At 39.5% G+C, this 12286-nt stretch overlaps 1 protein-coding gene across 2 annotated transcripts in view; it reads left to right on the top strand.

The window, feature by feature from the left end:
• The window catches only part of LOC133351031 (mucin-19-like), a 285024-nt gene that overhangs the window by 108677 nt on the left and 164061 nt on the right, over positions 1 to 12286 (top strand). For both annotated transcript variants that reach the window (XM_061565914.1, XM_061565915.1), the window contains 10 exons: positions 2651 to 2767; positions 3470 to 3733; positions 5100 to 5246; positions 5976 to 6163; positions 7153 to 7333; positions 8771 to 8896; positions 9438 to 9563; positions 10621 to 10743; positions 11179 to 11415; positions 11866 to 11997. In XM_061565914.1, the coding sequence (XP_061421898.1) occupies positions 2651 to 2767; positions 3470 to 3733; positions 5100 to 5246; positions 5976 to 6163; positions 7153 to 7333; positions 8771 to 8896; positions 9438 to 9563; positions 10621 to 10743; positions 11179 to 11415; positions 11866 to 11997 (1641 nt within the window). The remainder of the gene's footprint in view (positions 1 to 2650; positions 2768 to 3469; positions 3734 to 5099; positions 5247 to 5975; positions 6164 to 7152; positions 7334 to 8770; positions 8897 to 9437; positions 9564 to 10620; positions 10744 to 11178; positions 11416 to 11865; positions 11998 to 12286) is intronic.

Raw genomic sequence — 12286 nt, 5'->3', positions numbered from 1 at the left:
CCCTATCCTGGTACTCACTCTGCTGCTCCGACTCTCCATCCTCTGTCTCCTCCCAGGTGCGAACTCCCGTCTCCTCCAAAACCCCTGACTTTATCCCCGAGCCAATTAATTCTCAATCAGGGGCATCCCCGCGACGCCACTCGCCCCCAGCCCCCGCTGCCACGTGGCATGTTTTTCCAGACACTGCGGCGCCCTTCTCCGACAACAACACCCTCTCGGCCAATCAGCACCCTGCACCCTTAATTACTCCCTGCCACCTGCTACCATCCTCAGACATCACGCCACCTCATTTGGGACAACAACAACGACCAGCCAATCAGCGCCCTGTGTGCTCATTTGCTCCCACTGTACACCGCGTATCTCAAGCACTACAATTGTACGCCCAATTCCAATCATTTAAAACGTGATAACATGTGCAATTTTAGTGTGAGTGGTTTATTCAGCAGTGCTTTAGTCAAAGGTAAGTGTTGAACAGTGGATAGTCCTACCATGAAAAAATTAAACGAGTTATGACATATCACACGTGTAAAATATTTTGGGATAGCCCACACCTCCATATACCCCGCAGGGTCTTGTTTTGTTTGTATAAAGTGGTATACCCCGCGGGTTATATGCGGGAAAATACGGTAAGTCATTGTTTTGGTTGTGGCATGCGGCGTCGCTCCACGTGTATGCTGAAATTGGACCATTCGGTACGGCAATTCGGCTCATGGTAAATTACTAATCTATATCTCCATATATATCAAAGGCAAATTTGTGATTATGTGTATCTGTTCAAAATGTTTAGCCTACTTCCCGACATGCAACAAACTTGAAATTTGCCATATGGGTACTTTCCAGACTGGACATCATGCAAAAATTATAAAAATAGACTTTTGTATTTTTGGTGGGGAGGGGGGGGAGCTCAATAATGCATATATTTTTTGCACGGCAAGTGAGCTGTGACGTCAAATCTGTCATGTGACCCACGCATGTGGAAGCGTAACGCATTGTAGTGTAGTGGTTAGCACGCTGCGCTACGAACCCGGCGACCCGAGTTCGTATTCCCGCTCACGGCCACTACCGGTGACGATTATTTTAACCGGTCCTGGGCCTCCCCTAGGTCGACTCAGCCTCAAACGAGTAACTGGTCTGCTGTGTGAACATCGCCACTGGGGGGACAAAGGCGGCCGGGCGTGGTGAATCCAAGTCCCGGGCGAAGCCGGGTAGTAAAGCTAGTACTCTATATATGCTGAAAGTGCAGCCATGCCGAATTATCCTCAATTACGAATGATCAAATACCGAAATAACGAGATATTACTGGATAGAGTGTTACGGATTTTTGAATTACGAATAAAGGCGATTTCCATAATCATCAATTATTATGTATTTATTTCCTATCTTGGCAATATTATCGACTGTGTTTTTAGTTACGTATTTATCTGTTTTCTTTTTTGAGTTTCACAGTCATTGTCCGAGACTCCAGGAATCAAAATAAGGTTCAATTAGAAGGAACTTTATGAGCCAGCCTGATCCGCTGTCTTGTTAAGAAAAACTATGTGTTTTGATATGGGGGCCGTCCATAAATGACATCATGCGATTTTGGCCGATTTTTGACCCACAAAGCTCTGCCCCTCTCCCCAAAACCATATTTACATTTTGAAAATAAAACATTCTTCAAATCACTTTAAACTATTGTCATTGTATGTGCGTATTTAATGTGGCGCGCGCTGCACTCTGATGTTGTAGGAGAAAACATGCATTTAAAAGGAGGCATTGGAAAGCTGACATTTAGCATAAAATTCACTTGAAAATATTCAACGTATAACTAAAACTGCAGAATATATTGCAATCTCTTATAAAATATTAAAAGTAATTATAAAAAAAAATTGAAACTTTGTAGTAGAACGAAGCAAAATGGAGAGTACAATTATAACAATTATATATTAATTCCACAGAATGAAAAGCCCTGGTAGAATCATTAAAATCTAAATGTTTAATAACAATCATTACATTTTTTTACAAAATGTATGCTTCTCCATTCTCCCATGGAGAAGCAAAATGCTCCTTCATGGAATAAATAAAAGGTGACCTTAGTCAATTTAAATAATACAATTTTTTATAATGAAAATTAATCTAAATTAGTGTTAATTGTTTTTTTACCCTTTTATCTGGCAATTAAACTGACACCTTTTTTAAAAGGAGTCATGTTTGCATTGACCACAATACCTGCTGTCGGAATGCAAACAAAAAACACAACTCTGATAATGTATGCACTGTCCTTGAAATTGATTGGGCCACACCAGACAGCTTTTCTTAGAGCCTAGTCTTACATGGTGTTGGACCAGATGACGCCAAAGGCGCACGAAAAAAGTGTCAGTTTTGTTGCCAGATAAAAGGGTAAAAAAACAATTATCATATTTTGCTACTGGCAAAGGAGGTTCCAATGGTGTAAAATTAGTGTTGTTATTACAATTCTATTGTTTATATGTATTTAAAGTTGCGCATTTTGATGTGACATCACATTTCTCAACCCCTCCCCCTTCTCGTCACACATCGTCACAAATGTCTGACCCCCCTCCCCCCCCTAGTTGTTTATGGACGGTCCCATGCTACTAAATTTGGACGTAAATCGTTTTTCTGATATATGAATAATGGGATTTCTTTGCAGGTGTTTTCAACAAGGATCCCACCGATGACTTCCAAGCTTCAAATGGAACAGTTCTTCGCTTCAACGGAAGCAGTGTGCCTCCTGAATCGCAAATATATTATAGCTTTGGAGTTACATGTGAGTGAACCCGAGGTGTATTAATGTAGTTATGAATTGTGAATCGAACATTGCATTTCGCAAACAAATAACGATATGGATCAGGTGCTCCCGCTTGTCACGGCATTGTTATGCTGGCAGAATAAAGAGAGGTTTTTTAAACTACATAATTTATACTCTTTGGGTATCTCCGTGACTTTACCGAAAGACCCAAAGAGTATAAATTCCTGCAGTCACGAAAGCTTTAAGTGAAGATACATAATTTATGTAAAATACCGCTGATATTTTACCTCATCTAACATTTTGTTACATGTTATCAGCAGATATTTCTGTTGCAAAAAACCAACACACATCATACGACTGATATGTAACATATGTTTTATGTGCTCATTTGATAGAAGACTCTTCAGATTTACCAGCAAAGACTTATAAACATGTTCACTAAGGTGACACATCTGCCTGCTACGTTGAGCAGAGTGTATATTCATAGTGACTTTAATAAAACGTTAAATTATGTGAGCGAAAAGAACACCAGTTACATTCCACAAATTGTCAATGTAAAATATAAGTGAATTAGAACTCCACCTTGGTGCTTTGCACCGCAGCTTTTAAAGCTGAAATAACCGAGCGTTTGTACTGTTGGTTTATACTTGTTGCTGCTTACGTATATCAATAATGTTTCTTAAAAACACATTTCGACAAAAATATGCCATCTCTTTACAGGGCAAACAAAGCCAAGCACAAGCCTGTTTACTTATAACGCCACCAGTGGGGAGACTTGGTCCACATTCAACAACAACAGCTTTGTGCCTACATTCTATGAAGAACTCATAAGTCAGATATCTGCAGAACGACTTGCCTCCATTAACGCTTCATGTGGAGGACAGTTTGACTGCATATTTGACGTGCTGAGTACCGGGGACACCAACTTTGGGGTGGCCACATCGCAGAGCGCTATGGAATTTGGCTCTCAGCAGAAAGCTCTCCGTGAGTTGAATTACGCTGTGCCTCTGTTTTCACTCTACTACTCGAGCAATGCCCGGGACCTTGCCCAAGGCAGCCACGGTGCAGCTCACATGGCGCCAAGGTTGTCCTGCCACTGGAGAAGCCGAGCCGTGCCACTTCAGAATTGAAATCTTTATTTAGACTGGAGGAATCCGATTAGCCGTGAAGCTCTTTTTCACGGATGTCCTGTAGGGGCGGGTCAGGTTACTTATATCACACGCAACAAATGAGGCAAGATGCGTGTACGTGAAGCGTTGATGCTGTGTCCTCTCAGTGTATAGACTGATGTTATAAGCAATTAAATTGCAATTACCTCTGCTCCTGCCCTTGCTTGGCCCCGAGCCAGATTCATACGTCTTGTGAGATGAATGTATCATGGTTTGTTTCTAGCTCAGCATGGCAAATAGCCAGTGGGAAAAACCCCGTACCGTAAGGGTCCTCCCGCTGGCTCGGCTCAGATGTGCCAGTGGAGAAAGTAGCATTGTACATCTACATAAATTCTTGACCTGACAATAAGCAGTAGGCATGTAACAATCAGCCCCCTGGCCCAGATGATTTTTTTGTCATTTGTATTGTTTATAGAGATAGACGTGTGTGCCGCATTATCCTGAATGCAAGAATAGCGTATAACGTGCATACAATATGGTTCCAATCATAACTAATCAATCCTTTTCAGTCTTATTTGCACGATTCGTGAGTATGCAAGCATCTCTAACAATGTATTCAACATTACATGCCTGATTAGCAGTCACTTAAGACAAGCTGAGCTGTGACATTGAGGACAATTTTCACATCATGCGTTACTTTAGAATAATTTACGCCTTCAATGAGCCATACTCAAGCATCTTAGGAGTTGAATCGTCAAATAGTTAAAACAGTGGCGTCCTACATTAACATTTCAAACACACGATAGGACATGAATTATAAGATAAGTAATAAATAATAGTTGTACATCTAACACACTACTTGAGTAAAGCGACACTAGTGATACCATTACATATGCATCAGTACATATTTTTTAAACACCTGTTTTGTTTTACTTCGAAGCTTCCATAAGATGGGAATTACTGTATTTTAGTGTGTTAAATTCTAGTTTTGTTAACAATGTACTTATCTCAAAGTCGCAGATTAATTTACCATTGAGTATCGATACATCGTTGTATCACGCAATGTACACATACTGCTACGGTTTTCTACTGTGATTTATCTCTGATAGTGTATAACACAGAGGTGCATTGGGATCCTTGGATGAAGTGTGCCTTACAAGTGTAAATTATTATAACACAGACATATCTAACATGCGTTATTGTGCGTGAATCTATAAGTGATATGTGTTGTTTTGTTTCAGAAAACTTCCCTCCCAACATTACCAGCGACGGGCAAATTTCTGCCACGCTGAATCAAGTAGTTACAGTCAATATCAGCGCAGTGGACCCGAACAACGACGCCATTGTATTTACCATTTCAAGAAATTCCTCAGACCTCAACATCACAGGTGTGTGTGTGATTTATTTTGGCATTTTTGAGAAGTCAGTGGTTGGAATTGATACAATTGTTGCTCTACGTGATGATAATTTTATGTTTTCCGTGCTAAATAAATTGACATCTCGATGTAAAATTTTAGAAAGGTTCTTGTTATATTTTATTCCACATATCGTTCAACTTGGTGACAATTTTCGTACAAATTTGCTGGGTGGCAGAGCCCCCCGATGCCTCTGAAGGTGGCCAGGAACAAAAAGAGCTTGAGCAAGAACAGAGATTATGAATATTTAACTAGTTGAATTGTGGATATTTGGAGATTCAGAGACTCCAAGTCAGAAAATAGATTTTATCAGGTCAGAACTTGAGCTGACATTGGGCTTTGTTATAGGTTGACCGGACCAATTTCGTCCTGGAAATATGCAATACATATGCGGGACCATCAGTTGCACTGGTTAATATTTTTATTGTGTAATACATTCAGAAATATATTTTGCAGTATTTAAAATACATCACTCTACTGTGTCTTTTTCACTTATAATATGCACTCCCTGTGTGGGACCCTACCTCGCTTCTCGGTGTTACTTCACTACTCTTCACCTTTCGCGTTCCCCAACCTTATTACCCCGCCTGGCCTAACAAAAAATTCTGCATAAATATTATTTTCTGAACAACTATACAAACACAATCCATGAACGTCATTCATCCGTGCTCATTGATTACTGTTGGTGGTGGGTTTCTGCAGCCGATGGGACTTTGACGTGGAGCCCCAGAAGCTCAGAGCCAGCATTTGGCGTGGTGAGTGCCAGCGACGGCAAGGCCTCTACTTCGCTGCTGCTCAACCTCACCTTGTGCAACTGTAGCGCCCACTCCACGTGCCTCTACAACCAGATCACCCTGAGCATCACCGGCAGCGACGGATCCACTTTCCAGGTCAGTTGGGCAGTCATTCACTTGACCAATTCACTTGCAGCCATTACATGATAGTTGTTTCCAGGAAACTACTTTTCTGGAAAGTTCAACACGAATTTTTTTTAATGGGTCACTCTCCTTTTATTCCATGAATCAAAACAGTGTGATATTGCTTTGGCATTGGGGCAGAAGTGCAAATAACACAAACTCAACACATATTTCAATAACATTGCCCTTATAATGGAAATAATATATTTAATGGGTGACGTTTAGACGATGTCCCTTCTTCGTAGCTATGAATATATTTACAATATGTATTTCCTCTTCAGGGCAGTGTTATTGACGCATGTGTTGGCTTTCCTCAATCTATGTTAAATGACGAGATTGCTTTGTGAGTTTCTTCCCCACAAAATTAGGATGTGTTTTTTTCCACATGAAAGTTGTATTTGTGGTTCAGTTTTCACGCTTAAAATAAAAAAATATATAAAGTTGGTCAAATATCTATATATTAAAATAGTTACTGAATGTGACTTCAAGTGATCCCTTGCGTGTTATTCTTAAGTGGTGGACACCTTGTGCTGGTGGAAAGTTTGTCTTTTAAAAATATATTTATAGTTATTACATTTATTTTAGCTTTAACTATGAATTGCTCATTCAAAAGTTTCAAGAATGTATTTAAATAGCCATATATGTACAGCATAGTGCTGGATAAAAATTTACCCAACATATACAAAATGTTATAATTCTTCAAATGTCGTACATTTTAATCTAGTACTTAGGGGCAAAATTACGTAATTTTGGTAAAAAATAATGTCTTATCTGGATGTGAAGTCAGAAAACAGCATTTCAGTTTATGTATTGGAAAACCCATACATTTACCACTATCAGTGCACTTGAATACTGTTTAATCATAATGCTTGATCGGCCCTTAGGGGGGAGATGGCTTGAGTTTGCGTACATAACCCATGTCAAGCTTAATTTATTTGCCGTGTTGCTGCGATCGTCTGAAGGTTGCCGGCTGTCTGTGTGATCCTGGCTACGCGGGAGCATACTGCACGGACGACTACAATGCCTGTGTAGACAGCCCTTGTCATCCTGGAGTGAACTGCACAGATCAACCTGCACCCTCCCTAGGCTTTTCGTGTGGGCCCTGTCCCGTTGGGCTCACAGGCAACGGGAGCAAGTGTTACGGTGTGTACATATTTCATTCTTTAATTGTGTTCATTAATTCCTCATTCATTAGAAATAAGGTGCAGTACAGACAATTTTCACGCAATCAATTAATATTTTTTCTTACTCAATAAAAAAAATGCCATAAAAATCCACTATATAATAATATGAACAACTTTCTGCAGTGATAATGAATAATCATAACTTTTTATTGAAAAAGAATAAGCGGTTTTACCCTTCCTGGCAATAGCACAAGTGTTAAGATGTTCAAACACCAAGTAGAAACCTATTGCGTTCTCTGGTCTTGGTGAGACAAGGCCATGTCTCTGGTATATGCCAATTAGTTTCAAAGACAATGCATACATTATCAGAGCATGTTTGTTTGCATGTTTTGCCACAATCGTGTGTGGTTAATGCAGCCTTGACGCCTTTCAAAAGGTGTCTATTTGTTGATTGAACGTCTTAACACCTCCTGTGTTATTACACCTCCTGTGTTATTACAATAAATGGTAAAGTCACGTAGATAGGTTCTCTTTGAACCTATCAACGTGACTTTACCGAAATACCCAAAGAATATAAATTCCTGCAGTCACGAAAGCTTTAAGTCAAGACCTATTCTGTTTTTTCCATCATTTCAATCCTGGCAAAAAAGGTCCCATAGGCATATATTTATTTTGCTTAACAAGATTGCACACTTTCATTAGACTTAGTACTGTCACTTTCAGATATTTTGGATGTTGAGAAATGATAAAAAAAAACACCACAAATAGAACGTTGAATGCAACACATAGGGTATGCATATACAAAGGTGGTCAAGGTGCGGCACTCCGATTGCTTGTTCACTCCATTGCTGGCAGGAGAACCTCAACTGGAGTATATTTTTTACCTACTCTTCCATGCTATCCCAGATGTTGTGGAAGAGGTGCGAGTACCCACACTTTACCCCACACGACTTTCCTCATGGACTAACTGTGCAGCACACATGGACACCTCTGGGTGGACCAGATTGGGCGGATTTAAGAAAATTCCACCATTGTTTCAACTGCCGTTGCCGGAAGACGAGACCTAATAATGCTTAAACATTGTAAATCTGCTTATAGTAGATTAACACATAGGATTTCGTGACCAATGTTATCCATAATAGATTATTTTTTGGTTAGATCGCGTAAATATCAACGTGTCGTTAAACCCACCACCACCCGACACAGTCAATTAGTAAGGTTTGTCACCTAAACGAAACATGCCAATTAGCTTCTGGTTCAGCACGCCGATGTGTTGGAGACTAAACCCACAACATTTACGATCTGAGTACGACGTTTCACCGCTAATTAGTACCAGCCCCTCATCAAGTGACGACCCGAATTGTGGAGAAATCCTCCTCCTGTTTCGGGCTCAAAAACAGAGGGGAAATGTGATGTCATAACCTGATTGTGTTATGCACCGTTGATGGATCGGCAGATGTGAACGAATGCCTGGAAGTACCCGCCAAATGCAATCAGACATGCTTGAACAACAATCATGGATATACATGCTCTTGCAACATTGGCTACATCAACACCACCATCGACAGCTCTATGTGCCAAGGTATCAATTACATTGTTACAATATATTGACAAAACGTAAATATTAGAAGGGGTAATGTCTTTTTGGTAGTTGAATGCGATTTTACAACCATTTATTTTTCCTATTTGAATATTAAGTTTAATACGTGATGGTAATTGAAAGATATCTAACGGTTAACTGTGATATTGTCATTTGAGTATTTTAAATAACCTACGATATATGACATATGAAATCAAACATTTGCATCATATTCTTTGGGTCTTTCAGTAAAGTCATGTAGATAGGTTCAAAGAAAATAACAAAAAACTCCGACGTTTCGATCGCAACACAAGCGGTCGTCCGCTTGTGTAGCGTTCGAAACGTAGTTTTTTGTTCTTTTATTTGAACCTATCTACCTGATTTTATCGAAAGACCCAAAGAATATGAATTTCTGCAGTCACGAAAGCTTTAAGTAAAAATATTTGCATCAGTGAGGCATTATCACAAAAGTATTTTTCGTGAAAGAGTACTTTTATTATGTACATCCAAATGTTTTAATTTTTTTTGTTCTCTGCATGTGCAGATATCAATGAATGTGCCCTCAATTCGTCGCTTTGTGTTGAAAATGGTGTCTGTTTCAACACGCTCGGGAGCTACGAGTGCAATTGCAAGGAAGGGTATCAAGGGGTTGGCTCTATCTTGTGTCAAGGTAAACACACTTTTACAAATGTGTCGCATATGTAAAATTGGTCTTTTGTAGTTTTTTTCAGTTTCTTTACGATCAAAGAGTGGCTCTGGAACGTATTAAATAATCGCAGGATGCAAGAGGTGACACACGTCCTCAGCACTTTCAACATGAAACTTTGTTTGCTGGAGCTGACTTGTCAACTTTTGTCACTGCACAATTGTACAGCACGGTAGATCATACCATTTTCAGAAATTATTCATGATTTTTTTAAAGACGTATCTTCCGTGAATCCTACGAGTACTGTTTCAAATTCTGAGTCATAAAATACCTGTCAAACGTATGAAGTGCTGTATACAAAATACAATGGTGCATTGCTAATTATAAAAATTGGTCCCTTGGGTTTTTTAACCTTGGCTGCCATAGGAATCGCACTGCATGGGCCAAGTACACTGACACAGTTTGTGCTGTAGAGCATTGTTCCACAATCGGTGTGCTGCCCCCGTGGCATAACCCCAGGCATAGCGCGATGTTTTAGAATTAATCAACAAAAACACAGACAACAAAAGAGCATAATTCACAAATGCATCAACACAGAGACATCAACATAAACAATCAAATAGATGTACACATAGACATTGAAATGAGACACAGTAGGCAGACAAAGAAATACAAAATAAAATAATGAAATAGATGGACAAACACTCCACTTGAGAAAGAGACGCGCGCACACACATCATCATTATAAGCCGTGATCAGTCTTCTCCTGGATTAAGTGCCTACAATTATTTTTTGGCCAAGACAATGATTGTTGCTCCGAACTTTTTATCCTCGTCGCCTACGTCTGAGTCTACAATAATAATAATTAGCAGTCCTCTTTCACTGTTGTAGGATGGCCGCTGTCAGTCATGGGGTTGATTGACCATATTTCAGCACGGAGGTCAATGCATGCAACGGTTGTTAGCCGTGAGACCGGGAACATAATTAATATACCCTAGTGCATGGTGCAGTGCGCTCGAATGTGTTGTAATCTTCTAAACTTAGTTGACATTTTTTAAAAATTGTGTTCATTTCTTTGCAGATATTAATGAGTGTAGTGCCGCGATCGATCCCTGCCTATCCACAAACAACTCCTATTGCCAGAATACTCCAGGGTCCTACAAGTGCAACTGTTTTCCTGGCTACAATGGGACAAACTGCGCAGGTAGTGAAAATGTGTCAACGAGCGTGTCACAGATGTGAAGCAGTAAACTTCCATATACGGATTAATGGTACAATGAAAAACCAACGGATACAAGTTTAAATTCTGAGTGTATCATTTATATAGAACAGGGGATAATTTCGAAAGGGAACCCAGATTGTACTGTATGTATTTTGAACTTCTTTTGCACCATACGTAGCCAACTGTGCTTATCGGAGGTGCAGAGGGAAGGACAACAAACTAAACACATATAGCAGTTCTAAAGAAGGTTTGTTAAACACATAGTTAGAATTGTGTATGCGTATAAAGTATTTTGTAATTGACAGAGCAAATGTCTGTTGCAATGTGGTAAATACACTGTAGGTATGACGTCATAGAATAAATGCACACCCTTTTAAAAATGACACATACACTGTGCCGTGTCTTTTGTTTTTGCAGATATAAATGAATGTGCAATTCAAAACACATGCCATACCAATGCCACCTGTTCTAACAACGAAGGTTCCTACAACTGCATTTGTAAACAAGGCTTTACAGGAGATGGCAGAATGTGCAGTGACATCGATGAATGTTTGACAAATTGCACAGACCAATCTGTACAGTGCGTCAACACGATTGGATCTTACAGCTGCTCTTGTGCTAAAGGATACACCCACATTGGGGATAACAACCCAGGTAACGATACATTAAAGTGGTATAACTGCAAAGGTGTTATTGGTATATATCACGTCAAACACGTTATTGGTATATTACATTAACCACATGTTATAACTACTGTTTACATCCCACTAAATGGTATTCATTTTATGAATCCAAAAGTGATGAGATGGATTTGCACTTAAAACAGTTTGTCCACCTAGCCAAGGTAGACACGTAATAATGTGCAGGATAAAGTTTCCGCTGCTCAGAATATAGCGCTCGTATTGAAATATTTAAAATATATAAACATTTAAGTATTCTTTTTTTTTAAATAAGAGACCAATACAGCAACATTTTAATCGATATAGGAAGTTAAACGAATAAAAAAAACATGCAAAAGTAGTGTAAACTCAATACAAAACAATGTTTTTTTTCATCATCTACATTGTGTATATATTAAACGTTACGTTAAATGATTTCCCTTAGGTAATGCTACTGTGTGCGAGGACATCGACGAGTGTGGGAGAGTCCCAGCTATGTGTGGCTTGGGAACGGTTTGTGAGAACACAGTGGGGTCATACCGCTGTCCCTGCGCTCCAGGATATCAACGCAACACAAGTAAACGCTCCATTGCCATCCTGTGCTGTACAGGGTATCCATAACAGTGGGATTTGTTTCAAGCCAATCTGTTTGTGTTCTTTTTTCAGGCCACACAATATTGAAAACAAGATTTTTGTATACATTTACAAATGTACTATGTCGATAACTACTGCGTGGGCTTTTGTAGTTGCGCTGTGTAACTTCAGAGCTTTACTGCAAAAGAATCGTGAAAAAAAACTACATAGGACGAGACCTGACATAGTTTTTTTTTTATGAAACCACAGAGAGCTTCAGTGATGTTTGGCAG

Source organism: Lethenteron reissneri, chromosome 36, assembly GCF_015708825.2.
Source record: "Lethenteron reissneri isolate LAM-NWPU_2019-01 chromosome 36, ASM1570882v1, whole genome shotgun sequence".
In the NCBI taxonomy this organism is placed as follows: Eukaryota; Metazoa; Chordata; class Hyperoartia; order Petromyzontiformes; family Petromyzontidae; genus Lethenteron; species Lethenteron reissneri.
This window is presented reverse-complemented; position numbering and strand designations above follow the sequence as displayed.